We start from the raw sequence: 23,448 nt of genomic DNA, 5'->3' as shown, positions 1-23,448 counted from the left end.
TGGAAAAAGTACAATTTAGGTCTACATCCCTTCTAAACAATAATTCTCCATAGCAACCATAGCTTTCTCCCTTATCCAGTTCAGAATACATTTCAGTGCAAAATGTAGTCTGTACAGTTAATTCTAGCTTTGATCTGAAGTGCTTTAAACATTCATTATAGCACGAAGACAAGTGACATGCTCTCAACGAAACAGCCGCATAGCTCATTGTGAATTAACCTGTTGTCCATACCTTTAAAGAATTTGTTCAACGCTTCTACGTAATTCTTGTACGATATATCCTCGCCTTTCCCCCAGGAGTACCAGATCAAAGGGGAAGTGGAGTGAACGACAGGACGAAAGCCAAGCCCTGCAACACAAAATTAAACATTTTTTAAGTTTTTAAGAAAAGGTTTCGCTATACCATGCAGCTGGAAGACTGTACAGCCCACAGTATAATACTAAAAACTAGAACATTAAACTACTTTTCCATTAAATCATAAAAATAACCATCATCATCTTCACTCATAGAATAGGTAAAGGGTAGGCCTATGTTAGTTTACTTCGAACCATGAAACGTTTGATAGATGTTTGTAGAAACCGAATTTAACATTTTTTTAAGAAATTTTGGCAATCGAATAGAATTTAAAACGCCCTGTAGACATTCTTCTCTATTTACCAAAGTTTTTAAATTCAATTTTTGCAAAATGATTTGAACTCTTTCAAGCTATAATGGTACTTATTTCTCATTCTTTCTATTATTATTATTTACATTATAAAGTACTGAAAAAATAGCATGAAGTTTATAAAAATGTTACATACTTAATCCTCATTCTTTCTATTCTTATTTACTTTATAAAGTACTGAAAAAAATAGCATGAAGTTTATAGAAAATGTTACATACTTAATCCTCATTCTTTCTATTCTTATTTACTTTATAAAGTACTGAAAAAAATAGCATGAAGTTTATAGAAAATGTTACATGTATTATAACTTATAGATATGTACAATACACACAGTATAGTAGCATACTTATATTATGACAACGTACACAGAGTTATTTATCAACGATGTTAGGAGTTTTTGCACTTGGATATTAAATATGATTCAGCATTTAAAAACGATTATTTTGCCACACAAGTAATGAATTACATACATAAAAACATTCATTCATTCCATCTGTCGTTTGTGTACCGAAGATTGTTACCCGAGTGTCAACTAAGTCAAAACGATTTGATACGGTAGCCGTAGAGGCCACAACAAATGTTTACTGGATCCAATCCAGTGACTATCATTGGTGATGATGGGGTCACGTCATAGACCTATGCCATGACCGGAATTAGGTCTACCATAAAATAAAATAGAAAAATAATGTTTCAATAAAATTGAATACCCCCGAAATAAGGATATATGGTACATTATTTCCCTAAGTACATAGTTAGACTCTTATTCGTTGCCATATAGACTATTACACCCTAACGCAAGCTACAAGTACTATAACAATCTTATACAGTGCCATAAGGAAGCTCTTCCAATCCATGATTACCTACTTGTTTTTATTCCACCTATTTATGCACATTGTAGCTTTATACACAGTGATTCAGAATTCAACCGAAGGGATTACAGTTCTAAGGTTATGAAAACTTATATAAGATTGAAGTTATGTCACAATTTTATTAGACTAATGCTCATATCAAGTTTTCAAAAGAACATATTTATGTAAAACATCCTGCCATTTTATTGGAAGAGGTATCGCTTGCAGTATGCGCCAGGACATGGTTCCAGCATGGCGGAGCTCCTACGCACTTCAGTTTTGTGACAAGGCAATAGCTGACGGCAACATTTGATAACGGATTGATATTATCAAGGTCCGGTCCCATGGCCAGTAACATCACCAATCTTAATCCACTTGACTTCTTGTGGGGACATTTGAAGACCTAAGTGTATGCCACAACTGTAGACCATGTCCATGATTTTCTTTCACGGATTGACGACGCCTGTAACACCTCCATACTACACCTGACATATTTGAATAGGTACGGAAGTCAATGCTTCGACGATGTCAGTATTGTTTACAAAAAAGGAGGAGTCAGTTCGAAGCTCTTCTGTAATGCACAAGTTGTCAAGCGTCATTGTCTGTTGTTTTTCATTGAAAGCTTAGTCATCAAAAAGTCAAGTCATTGGCCCTTGAACGAATGAATGAATGTCTGTCAGCCACAGCAATGAAACAAGTGTAGCGCCGTTCTGGTGCGAGATAGGACATTCATTGCTTGATGAAAAATGTTTGTTTTATTATCCTCTGCATATTATAATATTATTCTGTAACATAAGTTCTGAATCACTCTGCACTGTAAGCCAAACAGAGAAAGTCAGCGACTAAGAAAGCTGCTGGCTCTCTCGACCGGCCTGTGTGGATTGTATTCAGGTGATGATGGATAACTTCTGCAACGGAACCCGGGGCAGACCTTCTCGGGGGAGGACTTCCGCCTTGGGGGGATTGCCGAAGCAGGAGTGGTACATGGACTCTGTTGGCTGTAGGGACCGGTCGTTAAGGGAGTCAAGTGGTCAGGTCAGTGCGCGTAGAGGATCGGTGGGCACGCAACTCATCCCATATAGGGTGTGTACAATAGACCTCAAGTCGTAGTGCGTGGGATGTTCCCTCCCTCCCTCGTAACAAGGAAAAAAAGGATAGGCATATATTATTTACATTGATTCGAATTCGAATTTCATTTTGCCATCTTCGGACAGATAAAGTAAGTGAAGCAAGTAACCCATACCCCATCAAGGAATTGTCTACGAGACAATTTGTATATAGAGTTATTTACATGGCGTACAAAATAATAAAAGGAAATGATGTTCGACTGACATTAAATTTGAGATAAACTTAAAATACATTTGATTCGGTGTATATTTAAAAAAAAAATAACTACTTGTTCGGTTGTTGAGGAAAATAATCGGTCGTTCGGTTATTGAGGATAATAACATGTTACCAGTTAATCTGGCAAGCAAAAATAACCGGTAATTAACTGGTTAACCGAATGAAAACAACCTATTATTTTTTCACTACTATCAGGACACATCTCAGAACATTCATGCAAAGAATATGGTGAAGACAAACTGCTTGGTGTTGCTCGGGAAATTTTGTTAGAATATTTGAAATCAAACGTGGACACCCAGTGCGATCCCCTTCAAGAAGCTGAAAGAGCATCAATCGTTCCAGACAGCTACAAACTTGAGTGGGAGATGTCATCAAAACCGTTTTCGGAAGGAAAGTTCATTATTAGATAACAGCTGCCGAGGAGATTTTGTCGTACATTCCACAATATCCTTCCTTTTTTTCTATTGCTGTTGGTCGAATATAGACATTACATGTCAAAAATTGCAGTTTTTTTATTCTAGGATGTGAGATTTTTGTGCTTTTGCACCACAACATCTATGACATGATACAAAAACCCAAAAATCTTGCATCACGTCGAACACAGTTGAAATCTTAAATCTTAGTTATCCTATTACCAGGCTATATTGAAGGTTTATTATTATAAATATATAGACTATTTATTTTTACTGTTAATACAAAATACCTGGTCCTTCGCTTCGTTGAATTGTAGGAGCAATTTTATCCAATACAAGTGCCTTATACACATAAAGCATACCTACGAAAGTCGCAATAAGAACTCCGAAGAATATTATGTAGAAAATTATTAATTTCACTGAAACATAAAATAAAATTCATTTTTATCTGGAGAGTACAACTTTGAAATGTTAAGACTGAAATATTATATACTTTAAAAACAAAAATTACAGACTGAGTAAGTCATAAAAGCGGAAATACTCACGCCAGCTGGTAAATGTGCGTTTCATGCAAGTCTTTTTCTTCGGATTCCACATGAATCTAAGAAAAATTCTCAGTGGACTCATATTTAATGCTGACCTGCTGTCTTCCATCATACTTCACAGAGTATGTAATCACAATATTTAATAATCATAAGCTAAGCCCATAATATTTTACTCGCTAAAATCCGTCAAGAGTAGACTAATTAATATTGCTAGGAGACGTCGTTGCAGATAGACCACTCTTACACTACACATGGAATAATTTAAGCTTATTAATTAAAGATGCTTCTACTTATTGTGTGTTATGGGCTCACCTGTATGTAATTTCTATTTTATACATATTTCATTGTTATTTTCTATCCTAAGATCATTAAGAACGATGAATATTACTCATGTTTTTGTTTCCTGTATTTCTTCAAAATAATAATGTTTATGTGGCTTGCAAATTTTCATTTGTTTTCATTTACGTAAACAATGATGCAAATGGGGGCAACATAGGAAATTATTTTCATGTACAATCCACGCTATATTCACGTTGGTTTGAAGTGATTAATCGAAGGTACTTCTGCTTACCTACTGTTTATTACACGCACACCGGAATGTAATTTCTTTTGTGACGCAGTAGTCCATAATAATTGTTCAATTTTTCCATGGAATACAGTCCAAAATAGGTCTACCTTGGGGGTTTAAAAGAACATTTATAGGCCCTAGGGCCAAAAAAATATGTCGTTTGTTTACTTATAGGCAATAATAAACTTTACATTGTTGTCACATTGCATTACGTTTTAAAATTCCTTTGCAGAACGAAAACTTACATTTGTTCTGATCAAATTTCTGCACATTTAAAGGACAAAACTAAAATTATTTCAATTACTTATTATCATAATGCGGGCTAAAGCAGGGAGATGCACTATCACCTTTACTGTTTAACTTCGCGCTAGAATATGCCATTAGGAAAGTTCAGGATAACAGGCAGGGTTTGGAATTGAACGGGTTACATCAGCTTCTTGTCTATGCGGATGACGTGAATATGTTAGGAGAAAATACACAAACGATTAGGGAAAACACGGAAATTTTACTTGAAGCAAGTAGAGCGATCAGTTTGGAAGTAAATCCCGAAAAGACAAAGTATATGATTATGTCTCGTGACCAGAATATTGTACGAAATGTAAATATAAAAATTGGAGATTTATCCTTCGAAGAGGTGGACAAATTCAAATATCTTGGAGCAACAGTAACAAATATAAATGACACTCGGGAGGAAATTAAACGCAGAATAAATATGGGAAACGCGTTTTATTATTCGGTTGAGAAGCTCTTATCATCCAGTCTGCTGTCCAAAAATCTGAAAGTTAGAATTTATAAAACAGTTATATTACCGGTTGTTCTGTATGGTTGTGAAACTTGGACTCTCACTCTGAGAGAGGAACATAGGTTCAGGGTGTTTGAGAATAAGGTGCTTAGGAAAATATTTGGGGCTAAGCGGGATGAAGTTACAGGAGAATGGAGAAAGTTACACAGCACAGAACTGCACGCATTGTATTCTTCACCTGACATAATTAGGAACATTAAATCCAGACGTTTGAGATGGGCAGGGCATGTAGCACGTATGGGCGAATCCAGAAATGCATGTAGAGTGTTAGTTGGGAGACAGGAGGGAAAAAGACCTTTAGGGAGGCCGAGACGTAGATGGGAGGATAATATTAAAATGGATTTGAGGGAGGTGGGATATGATGATAGAGACTAGATTAATCTTGCACAGGATAGGGACCGATGGCGGGCTTATGTGAGGGCGGCGATGAGCCTTCGGGTTCCTTAAAAGCCATTTGCAAGTAAGTATTTATTATCATAATGCACTACTCTCTTAAATAGACTGATCATATTAGCCGGGAATTAATTCAATAGCTTTCACAAAATAAGGTACGCTATGAAATATTTTATATAATATATATATATATATATATATATATATATATATATTTTTTTTTTTTTCGAAAAGGAAGCAAAAGCGAGTAAAATTAAGTATACGGACCCGTCTCTACGTATCCTACAAGGCTTGCCTATGCTAATACCTTCTGAGATCCTGTAAGTAATTCCAAAGATATTCCCCTCAGTTACTGGTTTTACAGCACAAGAATTTATGATAGTCAAGGACACATGATAATATTAAAATTGTTTTTGAAATTATTGTTGTTGGAACAATTCTATTAACGTAGGCGATCACTTACCGGAACGGCTTCGTACGGCGCGTTCGGATTTTTATTATTTGCATTATTTTAAATGGAGCATCACCTCTGTCCGCATGACAGGATTCCGTCCGGAATTCTTGCCAGAGAATTCTAAACGGATTTCCGTACAGTCCAAAATCGAAATATAGAATATCATGACAAATTATATCGATTGCAAGGCCTCCAATCGCGGCAATAATGAAGGTGTAATGAAATGGATAACGCGAAGGTTATTTTATTAAGTTCAACAGTATGAAGAGCTTTATACTTAGGCCTACGCACATACTTATGGCTTTTAAAGAACCCGAAGGTTCATTGCCGCCCTCACATAAGCCCGCCAGCGGTCCCTATCCTGTGCAAGATTAATCCAGTCTCTATCATCATATTCCACCTCACTCAAATCCATTTCAATATTATCCTCCCATCTACGTCTCGGACTCCCCAAAGGTCTTTTTCCCTCCGGCCTCCCAACTAACACTCTATATGCATTTCTGGATTCGCTCATACGTACTACATGCCCCTGCCTTTCTCAAACGTCTGAATTTAATGTTCCTAATTATTTCAAGTGAACAATACAATGTGTGCAGTTCTGCGTTGTGTCTATTCTCCTGTAACTTCATCCCTCTTAGGTCAAAATATTTTCCTAAGAACCTTATTCTCAAACATCCTTAATCTGTGTTCCTCTCTCAAAGTGAGAGTCCAAGTTTCACAACCATAAAGAACAACCGGTAATATAACCGTTTTATAAATTCTAACTTTCAGATTTTTTGACAGCAGACTAGATGACAAAAGCTTCTTAACCGAATAATAACAGGCATTTCCCATATTTATTCTGAGTTTAATTTCCTCCTGAGTGTCATTTATGTTTGTTACAGTTGCTCCAAGATATTTGAATTTTTCCACCTCTTCGAAGGATAAATCTCTAATTTTTATATTTCCATTTCGTACAATATTCTGGTCACGAGACATAATCATATGAAGAGCTTTATAATTTATGAAATTAGAATTAAAGCAATGCAATATGGAGAAAGAACATATGGGATGAGATTGGGAAAATGCTAAATTAACCAGGTATGTCTTCATAGTTTATTTAAGTTACAGAGCCATTCATTTTATTTCCAGGCTCAGTTCAGAACACTACAGTGAAATAATATGCTCTAACGGTAAATTACAACACTATTTGATTATTCTGTCCCTGAGCTCCGATTGAATGCGACTGCTATAGTAGAAACACAATGAGGAAGATCAATAGATAAGTATGCGACCAATACAAATTCAGTAATATCCATATTCATATTCATTTCTTGCATCCAACTGATCACATACATGATATGGGACACGTCAAAAGTGACACATACTGTAATTACTAAGCTACAACAGAATTAAAATACAACATAATACATTCGAATCCTGTACGGTACACTCTTGCAATGATGGCGCCAACACTCTGAATATCGAAGAGCATTGACGTGGACAGAACTAAATATGGACAATCTTCAGTGACGTCACGATAGTCCCACACCAGAACTGGGTTGCGTAGGCCTACTTATTAGAAGAATGGCTAAATGTCACTTTTTCCTATATTCTAAAACTGATGATAGTCTGCATGACATAAGGAAGATGCTCCTTGTATGTTTTTACCTTTTGTTTTTACCTTTTACTTAGTGAAGGATCTCCAAAATATTACTGCGCGGAGAGAAATTTTTGATACGGCAGTGTAACTCTTCTTGTTTGTACTCCACACCATTACAATGTTTTGAAAGTTGATTATTACTAGCCAAGACAATATATATATAATTTTAATGTACCGTCCCATTACTCTTTCATCGTAGGACAAAATATGTCCCTGCTGTTAAAAGTCAGTATTAACTAGCTTGATTAGACTACTTTTGTATATGTTTATCGCCTAGATGCAAAAAAAAAAAGTTTAAGCTAATCTTTAAAAGAGATTTATCATATTACAACGTGAGGATATGTGAATAATTACTATGGAACGTTATAAGCTTACCGGTAACAGTTGAGCTGTTCGGACAGAAGTGGTGTAAGTCAAAATTGGGTAATGAGGTTTAAAGTAAAAATTCTGTAAAATACAGCGCAAAATAGCAATTAATATGTCCTTCGTGCTATCCACTGACTACTAATAGTTTAAATAAACTGAATATTAATTGCTACTTTGCGGTGTATTTTACAGAATGTTTACTTTAACCCTCATTGGCCATATTTGACTTACACCACTTCTGCTCTCAACGGCTCAGTTATTGAAGTAATGAGAACATTGTTTGGGAGTGGGGGAACAGAATAGTGGACACGAGTTAACTTTGAGTGGCGCTATTTTACCAAAGTTTCCCTACTTTCGCTATCCCTTGTCACGTAAAGACTACCTTTGTGCAATGCTGACCACCTAACTAAGAGTCCAGTACACAGGTAACTATTTTTAAGAAGCGGGGAATGAATGATTTCGCCATTGATTTATTCTCTTTGGAAGATGATAGAGATATAAGTTACTTTATATATCCTTAGGCTTATTGTTCATTGTTGTTTTATTCGAAGAAAGAATAAACGCTACATAAATTTGTTAAAGTAATTTCTCTGATTATAAAACCAAAATATAGACTAATACCATCACTTCAATTGAATTCACTGAACTCTACTTTGTTTGCGAAAGATGAATGATTGCTCATATAACAGTGCTTTCACTTTAATTAATTTGTAGTTATATAATTAATTAATAATTATGATAACCATACATTGCTCAAATTTGCTACACGTCATTGGATTTCCCTGTGTAAAAGATAAGTACCCACTTATGACACTCTTCTTCACAGCGTTTCAAATATTGATCGGATTAGTGCTGCCATCTGTAAAACACGAAGTACACTTCGGAACATTTTCACGTAGGTGGCCATGATGGCCATGACTGCCACTGCTTCCACCACTGATAACTTCCGTTCGTATTTATGAATTACTGAATGGGTTGAATGATCGTAGAGGCTTAGACGTTGTAAACAAATGCAGCCAGTCATCAAACAGCTCGTGATTTTCAATAATTACTTGTTGACTTTGATCGTAACATGGAAATTTGGTGTGATTGTAGTGATTTAGTGTGTTGTCAATAGAGTGAGAAGTGTTTGTGGGTGCATTATCTTTGCGTATACGTAGTATTGCTAAAGTGAGAAACATATCACCGTGAAGTGGCAGTAGGGACTGAAGTTTTCCAAATAAAATTGATTGGCTTGGATATGTTTAGGACCTAGAACAATGTGCTCCACTCCTGTGAAATTTTAATGACATTTAAATTAAGATATTCTTTTAAATGCAGCGAAAAATGTATTGGAGTGGGTTGAAGTGGAATTGTGTTCAGTATTATTATTTTTATTGTGAAGTTACGCGATACTTATGTAGTGGATAAAATCGTCGCTCTGCAAGTATCAACATGTCAGGTATGATTCATTTATGTTATAAATGCATTTTTTTATTTGCATACAAGTTTCAGGGGCAAATGTACATTTTTTAAGATGCAGTGAACAATGATCGTGGAATTCACCTAGCAAGATGAGATCAAATCATATAAGGATACGCGAAGGTTTTATTGTTCTGTTATTTAATACAAACCCCAAACAAACTCGAAACAGTCTTGTTTTTATGAACTATGTATTATTTTTGGGTGAAATATTACAACCCTGAAATAGTAACAATGCCTAAATTAAACAAAATATGCCAACAATAGATTACTGAAACAATAGATACTGGTACCTCAATGAAGTAGGCCTACCTAACAAACTACACCGTAAAAAAAAAGGAGGAAAATTTCAGTATACGGATACCTCACTGGCAACAATTATTTTGAAATACTAAAAAACAGCATATTTGTCTGTCTTTGTCGAATGCGCATCATCATGCTTACGAAAAGGCACTTTTCAGTGCCAATGATTTATTTTGTGTGCACAAGGTTGGAATTTTGGAATAGGAAGGAAAGGCAGGTATCCGTGTTTTGAAATTGATCCACACAAAGGGGGGCACAAAGTAATATACTGTACGTTCTAGGTCAGAATAGTGCTGAACATTGCCGGTAAAAACATCTTAAACTTACTTAGGGTTTACTGTTTATTATACAATGTTTAATTAATGTAGACCTAAGCATAGCTTAAGGCAAATATAAATTCAAGTCCAATTTGAGAATTACGCACTGACTTTTTACCTATAATTTTATTTGGTCTCATTATTTTTATACATTTCGGCGCAAGAAGAATTTAAGTTATGGCTAGTAATTGTTCGAATACCGGTAGCTACTTGAGGAAAGTAAGTTAGACTTATTTCTACCCATGCATTTGATCCGGTAATCCAAAAATAAAATTCTACAAATTTTGGTAGAGTCGATATTGCGAGGTTTCCTACATTTAATAGCCCGCCTAAATAATTTTGAATATTTTCACCCACTTATCTTGCAGTTCAACATTTTGATTACCGTATTTCATTTTGGTATACATAGACTTATTGTTGTACAGTGAGTTTACTTTAGATGTAGGAAATCCATCAGAGCTGTAGGGCTGCTGTCAATGTCGGAATTTCCTAAATATTGTATTGTTGAAATACTGGCTTCTACATCGGACCATTGTAGTTTGGATTTTAAAATAGACCAGTAAAACGTGATGTAGGCTAATCAGAAAATTAGTGACCCCACGAAACTGAATATTCTTATGAGGCTATGTCACCTTGTAGTAAGAATGTACATAAGAACCAAATCATCTTGAGCTCCTTTGTCACATTTGTGTGACACCATTAACATATTTAACATGAATACTGAAGAAGTTATCTCTTTTGTTCTTTATCTTTGTTACAAGTAGGCATAATATTCACAACAAGCTACAATTTCACAACTGCATTAGGCCCTATGTATAACAAGCTTGATTCTTTTGACGAAAATTCTAGATTTTATGTAGGGCCTATGTATTTACAAAGATGTTAATTTTTAAAAAATCAAGAAACTAGGGACGTTTGTCCATTTAGATAAAAATTTTAGCAACAGATTCCTGATCCCAAAATGATGATGCTGGTAAAACCGGTAAGACTACTAGTATTTTACTGAACTGTGACGGCCTTAGCTAACGTACATAACATTTAGAAACGATCTCAATTTTATTACACCCTGTTGATTGTCTAAAGATTTCCGTGGCTTGTTCCAATTTAGCCTAATGGATATCTTTTCTTGTGTCTTCAAAATTTCGACGGACAGACTTTGCAAATCAGTAAAATTACTAGCTAAGCTAAACTCAGCTACCCAATCTTTCACACAATAGGAGTGGTAAGCACAATACTTTGATGGGCGATCATAAGAGTACAAGTCAATTTTTGGCGAAATTGAGATATGTACAGTTTTGTCATCATCAGCTCGATATCTATGTCTGGTAAAAAGAGTACAAGTCAAAACCTGCTGTAGAACGCCGCATTCTCTGATGCACATAACAGTATAAAATAAATCTTCAAAATCATGTACGATGTTAAACAGTTTTTTTTGCTCTCCTGTAAAATAAGGTTTTTTGACTTGTACTCTTATGATCGCTCATCAAAGATTATTCTGGCTGCAGAGTAAAGGCTGGTTCACAATAAACCGGGAACGGAAACTACAACGAGAACGAGAACGGAAATATTGTTAGAATAAATGTATTTAAATATGAGTATTCACAATAGTCAATTGTGAACGCTCACATTTAAATACATTTATTTCAACAATATTTCCGTTCTCGTTCTCGTTGTTGTTTCCGTTCCCGGTTTATTGTTAACCAGCCTTAAGCCTTCGGGTCCCTCCTCCGCACACGGTAAAAAAAAAACTAAGCTAAACTCTTTCAGTGTTCCGGGTAGTATATTATAATATATTACTGTAGCCTAAATGCACATTCTATTTTGGCTAAATATTTTTTATCTCATCTTCTTCCCCCACTATTATTAAAAACGTACGTACCTATGTGACGTAATAAAAGCTCCGGTACTTATGAAGTAGATCCATTTAGCACGTGCTTCATTATCTAATTAACTTCTGGAGTTCAATATATTTTTATAGCGTTCAAAGAACATACCCGTACCAGTATTTCTAGCTTGAGGATTGTTCGGTACATTCGTAGTATTATTATTGTTGGCTTTCTTGGAAAACGGCAACCGCTTACGATTACAGATACAAAACGTAATACCATCATTAAGTTTCATTGAATTCAAAATATTCGTGAATTTTGGTGCATAAAATAATGTGATTTGCATAATATGATGCAACGATACATTTTTTTCATGGTAATATGCACTGTATATATAACTTATTGGAAATGATGAAGGAATATTTATTTGAAATACAATAGATTCTCTCTTAATATATCCATTTATTTAACGTGAGGCAGTCTGCCTAAGCAGCCTCAGAAGTCTCTCTTGATAGTCGTGATCTAAAAATTAAGATTTATTGTAAGGATTTACTATTGTGCAATGCACTCTGAATGAGTCTCAGACTATACCGGAGCTGGCTGAAAGTGATTCCTTTTTTATGCAGAAAAATAAAAATTCCTTTAATACAGAACTGAACTCATGTCGACTGCCGACTGTACCGGTATAACATAACATTCATTATACATGGGTGATTCGAAAATTAGTGGCAACACTTTAATTAAGAATAAAAACTCATTAATTCACAATTGTCATACTCATAGTTCTTAAAAGTAAATTCCTACAATATCACGTATCCGCCGCCACACCTCTAAAGGGGATGACTGCCATCCATAGCGTCACTTCGCTTTAACCTTCTAATTGACTGCTCTACAGCTGTTAAAATGGTCTGTCTATTTCTAAAGCGTACCCCTCTCAGTGGTTCTTTCATCTTGGTGAAAATGTCGTAGTCGCAGAGGCTCATATCCGAAAAACACAGAAGATGCTCCAGAATTTCTCAATTTGACCTGTTAAGTAAATTAACCAGCCACGTGACAACAAGCACCATCGAAAAGCACAATGAGATTGATATTCAAGAGATTTCGGCGCTTCCGGCGTAGTGCTGGTCATAAATGGTGTTTCAAAAAGTGGCTGTAATATCCATCATCCACGAGCATTCCACTTAGAACAGAATGAGTGATTAATACACCTTCATAATAAACACAACTCTGAGTGGGTCCTGCTCTTGTTTATATTTTTTGACATTAGACCATTGGAGATAAGTATTATTATTGCAGTCAATGCATATAGAGTATAAGTGAAAATATTACCTTATAAGTTATAACTTACAAATAACACAGTCATATCAGGCACTAATTCATCTCATGTTACAAGCTTACATTAATCACAGCTAGGGGAGCTGAATACTGCTGGGTGAACATTATAGAGCAGAACAGGTTTCACGGCTCGCGCGGCCTTGAGTCCCCCTCCTCCTCGCGTCGGCCGGCTAAGAGCCGTGAAACCTGTTCTGCTCTATACTGTTCATCCAAGGGGAGTTCATCAGTTGAGCGCAAGAGAAAATTTTACCTGAACTGAATGCATCAGTTGAGCGCGGCGGTCAGTTTTGGGATGCATCAGTTTAGCGCGGCGGTCAGTTTAACACAAGCCGCAGCAATGTCCCTTCCCATTTTGTAGAGATTTAGGACTCTCTGTACATTGACAGGTAAGTATGGTTAAAAATGCTGCTCTCGTAAAAATGCTCGTACCGATAAATTGTTTAAAATATTTGTTCCAGCAATGGATTGTTCAATATCTAGGATAACAGTAGGCCAATCTCTGTAGGAAACCAATTCTAGTAATATTTCCGCCTTTATATTTACAAAGTAATTCTTCCATATACTGTGTCCTGTTTTTATACTTATGTAGGACTGGCTCTAACAATATTCCCGTTGTCATTCATTTTAATATATGTGCTAGTTTGTGTCCTAATAATGACTTGAAGAAAGAAATATATGAGGATGCGCAATATTTTCAGAGAAAAGCTTTGTAGAACGCCTCACATGAACGCCTCTGTCTGATGTAACAGTATCGGAAGCCCATATTTCAGGGGGAAATAACGAATCCGGTTATATGAAATTTGATACCAAATAATCAGCAAAGCCTGTGATACTTTAATTAACAGGTTTGTTGATAATTAAATCTTTAACAAATGCACCTCCGACTTCATTTGAAGCAAGAAATTAAAGATCGAATACACAGTGCAATCATTTACCGTTGTCTGTATTGTTATCTTTATACTCATTAGAAAGCCTCAAGGATTGAATTTTTCTCCACCAAGTCTGACTTCACTGCACACAAATTTTCTCACGCGCTACGTGTCATCTCTAAGCCTAGGGAAAACTGACCAGCGCGCTCAACTGATGTATACCCAAAACTGACCCCGCGCTCAACTGATGCATTTTTAATCCTGTCGCGCTCAATTGATGTGCACCCCACCCGAGTAGCAGTGTTGACACTAATTTTTGAACGACCTTTGTGTAATTAGAAATATTAGAAGAACAAAGTAAATTTGTTTCATAGAGCTGATGTTTGTTAACGAAATGCTTACGTAGGTCTATGATAAACATCTTTATTTTTGATGGTATAGACCTACACAGGTAGTTTCTTAGTAGTAGAGGGTAGTGTATATTATTTAACGACGCTTTTAACTGTAAAGATTATTCAGCGTATAAATTTGCTTGAACGCGAAATGGTAGACAAATTTTGTCTGGAGCTCTCTGTCAAGGACAGAGTTTGTTCGCACGTCTTAAATCTACGACACGGAACACAGCTTTACTTCCCTCTTTGCGGAAGAATTTTATTGCACTTTAAAAATCCAGCGCCTTCGGCCGGGTTTGATCCATGGACCAGCACAGTATGAACTTTTGTAGATAGCATATTAAAACACGGTACCAGAGCTACAGTACTTGAAAACATTTGGCTTTTATAAAATTTTGTCAAACCTCTAGTGTGTCTATATGAATACAGTATCATAATAATATAATGAAACAAATTTATAATGTTATACTTTGTTGCATGAGTCAATATTTAGGAAACTAGTGAAGAGCGAGTTTCCTCATTTTGACGAGTGCAATAACTGTATAACATTATAGACGTGTTTCATACGCAATTTTTTTGTACGACAGCATTATAAAATAACTAATAATTAATAAAGAAATAACACCCAATTGTTTGATAGTTTGATTTCCATGGTCTACGAAGAAAGGGGTTGATATGGCAACAATGGTGTATCAAATATTGTTGCACGGAAAATAGTTTCATAATAGTAATTTTTAGCACAAGTTATGCCGTCATAATAGAAGTCATGACGTTTTAGTTGGCATGGTAATATTTTACGGATCCCGCGCCTTTGCGTTGTGTTCTAACGCAATGAGTCGCGTTACGGAATACACGCTGGTTCGAGTCCTCGTGGGGGAAGCACTTTTCTCATGAAATTTCGGCCAATGTATGGGACCGGTGCCCACACAGCATCGTAATGCACTTGGGAAGCTACGATAGTTGGCTAAATCCGGTCACGAAAACCCACTATAACGACTGGGAGGATCATTCACTGCTGCGAAATATTTGCTGTTATTGTCTCCCTTCACTTTTTTTTCTGAGAGTGAAGAAAACAAAATTACCGCTTCAAATTTTATTCGCAGACTTTTTACGAAATATTGTTTCTAAATAATTTTACTTTCTCACACACACCACATTCTAAAGATCAATAATGATCCGTGGACCATAATTTAAGGCAGTGGTTCCCAACCTTTTTTGACTGACGACACACTTTACTGAACGCCCATGATATCGCGACACACTTATTTGTTTTTATTAATAATAATATAATACAGTAATAACAACCAGTGCTTTTCTTCTGGAGAAGAAGGTGGTGGAACTCTGTGTAGAATACTTTATAGCGGACGGGGAGATGATTACTGTTCACTGCACGAGAAGTTTATCGTTTCTAACTTCCTTTTCGTCTAACTAAGACTTTGAAAGTCTAAGCGAAATTAAAAGAAAAATTATATTAAAACATAGTTAATCACACATATTTCAATTCCATTATGAAAAATGCAACACAAATGTGCCCGAACGTCGTTCCAGCGCGTTCCGTCAGAAAAAAGCGCTGAAAACATCTTCTATGTTGTGTCGGACATCCAGTGTTGTAGATAGGTCGATGTTAACACGCAATCGAAAAAAAGAAAAACAAAAAAGCGCTTAACATTGTAGAGATGTTTCAGATGTTCATTTTCATTAGAATTATAGCCAGGCAGAAAAATTAAACTGAACATTGTTGCAAGTGTTCACGTTTCATTGGTAAAGTCTGTCTCAAATAAAATGTACCATATCAAATATTTCGTTGTAAATAAAAAAAAATGCGTTGTAAAGAGACTTTCTGGATGGCGTAACATTTCTTTTTCAGTTCCAAAATTTCGCGACGTACTCCATGGGATTGCGCGACACACCGGTTGGGAACCCCTGATTTAAGGCACAAAGACATAAAAATAGAGAATACAATGACATGATTTTGAAGTTGTATTTCATTTGTTTCTGTGCTGAGTAATCAGCGTTATAATCGTCGTAATTAATTTTCTTACGGTGACTGGCTGTCCTATTCAAAGACTGACTCATCGTTTCTATTACTATTGTTTAACATTACTTTATTTACATTGTATGTGTTTTATACTGTTACAGGTAGAAGGATGCTGCAGGATCAGACGTAACTTACTGTTACGACAAAAATAATGCTCGTTTTACCACCAAGGAAGTGATGCCCAATATGCTGTCAGTTCTGGAAGAGGAATCGGATATCTACGAGGTCTTCCCACCTCATGTCGACACAAGTAGTGTTCCTATCCTTACGGATAGTCCCACCAAAAAGCCTGCTCTTAAGACATACAACGAAATTCATGGCCTCATACAATCAGGAAGGAAACGTGAAGTTAAGCAAATTATCAGAGACAATGCGTGGCCAATAAACAGCACCATCCGTTCGCAGCTGTGGCCAACTCTCTGTCAGCAACATGCACATGACAAGTCCATCCTTGAAGGCTTTTACTGGGACATGGTCAACCAAATATTCGGCACGACTGGTGAGTTTGATCTTCTTTGACATTTTAATTAAGCAATTAACCAATTTATAAAGAAATAAGTAGTATCATCATTACATTCATTAGAGCCCGAATGTGTATGCAAAACACCAAACATTACATCATGCATGGATATGCCTATATGCAAAAAAAATAATAATAATAATAACAACGAGATATGCACTATAAATGTGCAGTTGTATTATTATGATAGGATGGAAGCATTGGCTGTTATATGAAAAGTTGGAGTGATCAACTAGATGAAAGTGTTGTATATAGATAGACATGTTTCTTTTTTATTGCCTTTTTATATATTTTTTTAGCTAAACCTCAAGACATTTCTTTGTTAACCCTTCACCCACATTTTGTTATTTTTACATTATGTATATACCTAGTATTTCCAGACAGAAAGGGAGGTTGTTTCTATGGATAGGATAATTATGTCGTGCCTTAGAATAATTAAATTTACCTAGGCTCAAAGTGAATTGAACAAAATGTAAATTAAATTTTATTTTGCAATGTAAAGGAAATGTTAACTAGCTATATTTACAACCATGAGAATGTGTAGGAAGTGGGGAATACTTACAGAATGTGAAACTACTGGTAAGCTTGAGTACTCTATTCATTGACGAATTCAGAAAGAGGTGCTAATTCCTCTGTACTCCAGAGCAAATATTTTTCCTTTGGGGATTTTAAGTGCATCTGAGCTACTTTAGTCCAATTTTAAACTGTTAAAAATATATTTGGCTTAAAGACGAAAAATTGATGTATCCCATATTCTCATTCATATTTAGGTGAACTTAAACACTAGTCGCTTTCTTCTACAGGTCAACATCTTCTTACTTTAAAAACACGAGCTACACGTCATAGGCCTACTGTTATTTTAGTTATTTTAACTTTAATGAAATCACAGCAAAACATGGTTTATTTATCAAACTCATATGCTAGGTAGATGATGATGATGATTATGATTATTATTATTATTATTATTATTATTATTATTATTATTAAGTTATTACCCAAGTTGAAATACAATTCATTAAAACATTGAAAACAAGCTATGTTACATTACTGGTAACTCTAGTCTCCCTTTTAGGGAAAAACGACCTAAAATAATCACTGCCCCCCCCCCAAGTTAGAGAATTTTTTGCGGAAGAAAATTTAATAATGAATATGAATATTGTCTGCTCAAAAACAAGTAATTTTAACTATTTGCGCATAAATAATTTAAGAATAATATCAACTGAAGGTAAACTAAAAGTTACGTAATTTTGATCATAAAGAAAGAACAAATAATTCTCGCAGATTATATTTTTGATCGTATTTCTGTTCCTAATTTAATTTTTCTTCCCAGATTCGTTAAACATTTTTATAGTTACGATAAGCAATATTCTAGAGAACTTCTAGTGTCTTTTTACCCTTTTAGTTCATGTTTTAAATTTTTACAATCAATGTCTTTAGAACAGCTTCAACAATTTTCTTTATTTGAATTGTTACTTTTTGGTATTACACTCCTAAGTAGCCCTATGTTGGCAATCTGAACAAAATATTAGTCCATGACTTAATGTTACACTTAGGAACATTGTTATACTTATTAACGTGTACCAGGCACACTGTCCCTAGATACATTCACCCGATGAAAATAATTAAAATTGAAAAAAAAAAAAAAAAAAGAAAAGAAAAAGAAAAAAAGAAAAACAGAAGAGATTAAAAATTAGAAATTCGATTCATATGGAAAAAAGCTGATATAAAATGTCATTTAACTTGTAAATTCGAAATACTTTTGAATTTTTAAAATACATAACAAAATATCACTCCAGTTTTTCACATCAAAAACTGAATTGAAAAATACATCAGTCTCAAATTTTGTTTACAAATAGCTGACAAACCGCTCTTATGATGACATAAAACTTGAATTCGCACGTGCTGATATAAAAAAGTGACAGTCCTGAATTATCAGTTATCACTGTCTACAACAAATTTCCCTATGGTACAGAATTGGAAAAGCCTATGACCTAATCCAAGTCGCTTATATGGATGATGAGTTACCATAGATGTATTTTGTCATGACTCACGGAGTAACATCACTACCTGTAAATGTAGGGGATATGAGTTAGACTTTGGGAGGGAAGTGGAGATGTCATCCTTCCATAGGAATTCGATAAGTTACGTGTTTTTTATCTTGTGTTTGTGCTGTGTTGTCTTAAGTGGCGACATTGTGCTGTGCTGACAACTTGACCAGGAATATCTGTCGCTTATAAAAATCTAATGGTGATGCATATTCCTCACTTGAATGGGACTGGAAATAGTCAAAGGGCCCACCAATTTGTGAAGCTGAAGATGATGATGATAACGACCATGTCATCAGTGAATTTACCTCATTGTCTGCTGTTGGAGTATACAATGAAAGTCGTTTTGACTTTTGTCATTGTGAAATTTCATTATTTGAGTAGCTTAATATCAAAGACGGACATCTGATCTCAATCGAAATTTAGATAGCTGTGGTTTTTTATACAATTTTTCATGTTCTTTACAGTTATAGTGAAACCATATGCAAACTTTAACACTATATTTATAAAATAAATTGTGTTAAATATTACAAAGAACACTGTGAATTAAAAAAATGCCTCTAGATTAAAACTATGGAGACGACAGATGTCCGTCTTTGATATTAAGTTACTCATTTGTCACTGAAGAACGTTTTATATAGTCTAGTGACAATGGTCTTTCCACATCACAAGACGTAACTACCAGTGCGCTCAAATTATATAAATAGAAAACAGAAGGTGTGCCAAATTTACGTAAAAATCAAGCACAGTGAAACTTTCCAATAGTGGACACTTTCTGATACCAGTAATTAAAATGCGACCATTATTGCGAAATGTCAGTTGCTCGGAAAATCACTAGAAATTAATATATTTTGATATGGTCGTACGTGAATCATATGAGATGCTTTTATAAGTATAGTATTACTATTCCTTCTGTTAATTCACTTTTATGCAATTCTGAACTGTATTTTAAAAATAAATATCAATCAGTTTGTACATACGAGTATATTAATGTTTATTCCGAGAATGTACTGACAAATTTTAATGTAAATATTATACATTTTCGCGTCTTGCAAAAATTCAGGTCTTTATCATATTATTGATGTTATTTCTGTACATGTATTATTTTCTTCCGTTATTTGAAAATGTACGGCGGCCGGGTAGCTCAGTTGGTAGAGCAGCTGGCTACGGACTGGAAGGTCCGGGGTTCGATCCCAGGTGGTGACAGGATTTTTTCTCGTTGCCAAACTTTCAGAACGGCCCCGAGGTTCACTCAGCCTCCTATAAAATTGAGTACCGGGTCTTTCCCGGGGGTGAAAGGCGGTCAGAGCGTGGTGCTGACCACACCACCTCATTCTAGTGCCGAGGTCGTGGAAAGCATGGGGCTCTACCTTCATGCCCCCCAAATGCCTTCATGGCATGTTACGGGGATACCTTTACCTTTTTACCTTTTTTACATGTATATACAGTGTGAACTGTAAGTAATGTAATTAATTTCAGGGGGCTATTCTTTGAGATATTTCAAACAAAAAAGTTCAATACAATTTTGCTCGTTTTTACTTCCTTTGCGAGATAAAAATTGTGTTATATGAAACATTCCACAGCGTGTTTTGGAAAAGCCATTGATTTAATTTCCATGAAGGAATTTTAGTTTAGTCCTTTAAATGTGCAGAAATTTGATTCGAACAAATATAGCACTGTAAAATTCCCTTGTAGAACAAAAAGTTGCTGTACATTTGTTCAGATCAAATTTCTGGACATTTAAAAGACAAAACTAAAATTCTTTAAATCATTTATCATAAACACTGCTCTCTTAAATTGACTGAGCATATTGGGAATTAAATCAATGGATTTTCCAAAATACGCTATGAAACATTTCATATAAAATAATTTTTATGTCGAAAAGAAAGCAAAAATGTATAATTAATATAGATGAGTTCAAGTTTACTTTAGAACACTGTATGTTCATGTACGACTCTTACACACATGCAGAGTCCACTTTTCAAGTTCGAAGATTTTGCAGAAAGATTTCGTGGTGTGAAGATTCGAACTTGTGAAACAATCCGTAAATTATGCAAATTTGCATAATATATTCGTTATTGGAGGTACGTTAACAGAAAGCCACAATATAAGTCACACAGTATTTGTGTGCACTCAAAGTTGGGTTCTGGCGTCTTGTCAGCCCATTGGAGTTGTGTGGATATAAGGGAAAAATTGTGACGGTGTCGTGTATAGTTCCTGGGGTAGCTCAGTCGGGAGAGCATTCGTGCGCTAAGCGAAGGGTCCCGGGATCGATACCCGGCCCCGGAACAATTTTTCCTTGAAATTATTCAATCCGTAAATTAGTACGTAAATTTCGGGAGACTGGAAGATAAGCAAATAATGAGAGAAGGGTTTTAATTGAAGAAATATGAAGCGTGCATTTCCAGAACGTTGTAAATGCCAATTTGTAAAGTTTATAGTGCGAACAAAAAATAGTGCTATACAGTACATCCAATGTAGTGACTTGCACAACCTGAAAGTGTGCTACTTTATTACTTGGAGCAGCATTTTCTTTATAACCATTCGTAATATTGTCAAAAAAGGCACCTACAACTGATATGTGTGAAAAAATAGATTTTCCCGGTTTCGGCACTTACAACGTTATGGAAATGCACGCTTCATACAATTTCTTGCCTCATATGCAATTGTGACTGCGATCTGGAAGGAGGTCTGCAGAGCCGACTGCATGACGAAGACGTAACCTTGGAAAAGAAGTGCAGAACAAGTCCATACAGAGTCTAGGCTGACCAAGGAGATTTCAACAGTACCCCTAAAATTTGTTTCCAACTACAGCACTGCGTAGGCCTGCATATAGTGGCACCAGTGTCTGGACTCAAACTCTGGGTATTAAACAGGCACCTACTAGGGAGCTCAGTCAATGATAAACTTCAGAACTCTATTATACTACTATTGGAGAAAAACGTTTCGGCACTGGGGATCGAACCCCAGGCCCCTCAGCTCGGCGCCCCAGTGGCGAAACGAATTTTTCTCTAATTATAGTACATAATTATGTGATGACTACATAAGTCATGTGGGCCTAATGCACAATATTCAGTTAATTTATAAGAATATAATATCTGCAGTGCCTGGGAAAAGTGACTTAAGTCAGTTTCCACAAACCTTTTTTGATAATTTATTGACAACTTACACTGGTTTATGTCGATTTGATTTTTTTCTGTATGAATTATTGTAATGGGAGAAATACTTATACATCTTGATTACACAACTTTTAACACTGTATCACTTCGGAATATGTATTATATGACTTTCTTGTGTTAAATTCTTTTGTACCTGGTTTACATGTTTCGACCTTTTATGGGTCATCCTCACTTCCTCAGAACTGGTCGTTGTTGGTCTTGGCGCCTCTTGTTTTGTTTCCTTGACTCTACATTACACCACACGAACACACTCTCACAAGACACAAAACAAGAGGCGCCAAGACCAACAACGACCAGTTCCGAGGATGACCCATAAAAGGTCGAAACATGTAAACCAGGTACGATAGAATTTAACACAAGAAAGTCATATAATACGTAATCCGAAGAAATACTTATGTCTTTTTTTCCAAGCGAGCAGATGTTCCATAAGTTCTCAATAAATTATCAAAAAAGGTTTGTGGAAACTGATTATGTCACGTTTACCAGACACTGCAGATATATTCAGTTCATTTATAAGAATATGAATATATTAAGTGAACTTCTATTGGAATACAGTATTGCTAAAACAACGGAGTTACTGATTTTTAACTGAGATTTCAACTAAAGGAACTTAGAAATACATGTATAAAATATAGCAGAAACTACTACGCAAACTAAATGTGGAACATTCCCATATTTTACTAGGCGGTACACCAGAACAAACTATGCTGTACAGAGCGTGTGGTAGTCTTATTTGACATGTGAAGTTGATCCAACAAATGTTGGAAGTATGCCATACAAGCATTTTTAAGGAAAATATTGATTCAGGAAATTACACACTATTAGCCAACACCCAGTGCCTCTACTTACTACGCGGGGAATCTGGGTTCAATTCTCAGAATTTGTGCTAGACAAGGAAAGCGTTTGGTGACACTTTCGTACGCCACTGCAACTTTTCCTGGCGACATTCCACCATTGCTCCATCAATCATGGCTGTACGACGTAGATCCCTCTCCATTAGTGCATCACGAGCAAAGCTGTTGAAACAAAGACATCTATATACAGTCTGGCGTGTCACCCGTAGGTGGGGTGGTAGGCAAAGTACCCGCCATGCCTTATCTCGTTTCAGAGACCTACAAGTTTA

The 23,448-nt window shown here is 35.6% G+C and overlaps 2 protein-coding genes across 3 annotated transcripts in view; one reads left to right on the top strand and one right to left on the bottom strand.

The window, feature by feature from the left end:
* Positions 1-343, bottom strand: part of LOC138705695 (sodium/potassium-transporting ATPase subunit beta-2-like) — a 40,556-nt gene extending 40,213 nt beyond the window's left edge. The window contains exon 1 of the mRNA XM_069834272.1: positions 233-343. The gene's annotated coding sequence lies outside the window, so the exon portion shown is untranslated. The remainder of the gene's footprint in view (positions 1-232) is intronic.
* An 8,607-nt stretch (positions 344-8,950) lies between these two features.
* sky (GTPase-activating protein skywalker) overlaps positions 8,951-23,448 on the top strand; it is a 157,144-nt gene continuing 142,646 nt past the window's right edge. For both annotated transcript variants that reach the window (XM_069835857.1, XM_069835856.1), the window contains exons 1-2: positions 8,951-9,481; positions 16,683-17,080. In XM_069835857.1, coding sequence (XP_069691958.1) covers positions 16,759-17,080 — 322 coding nt within the window. In that variant the 5' untranslated portion in view covers positions 8,951-9,481; positions 16,683-16,758. The remainder of the gene's footprint in view (positions 9,482-16,682; positions 17,081-23,448) is intronic.

The sequence above is a fragment of the Periplaneta americana genome, chromosome 9 (genome assembly GCF_040183065.1).
Source record: "Periplaneta americana isolate PAMFEO1 chromosome 9, P.americana_PAMFEO1_priV1, whole genome shotgun sequence".
NCBI lineage: Eukaryota > Metazoa > Arthropoda > Insecta > Blattodea > Blattidae > Periplaneta > Periplaneta americana.
This window is presented reverse-complemented; position numbering and strand designations above follow the sequence as displayed.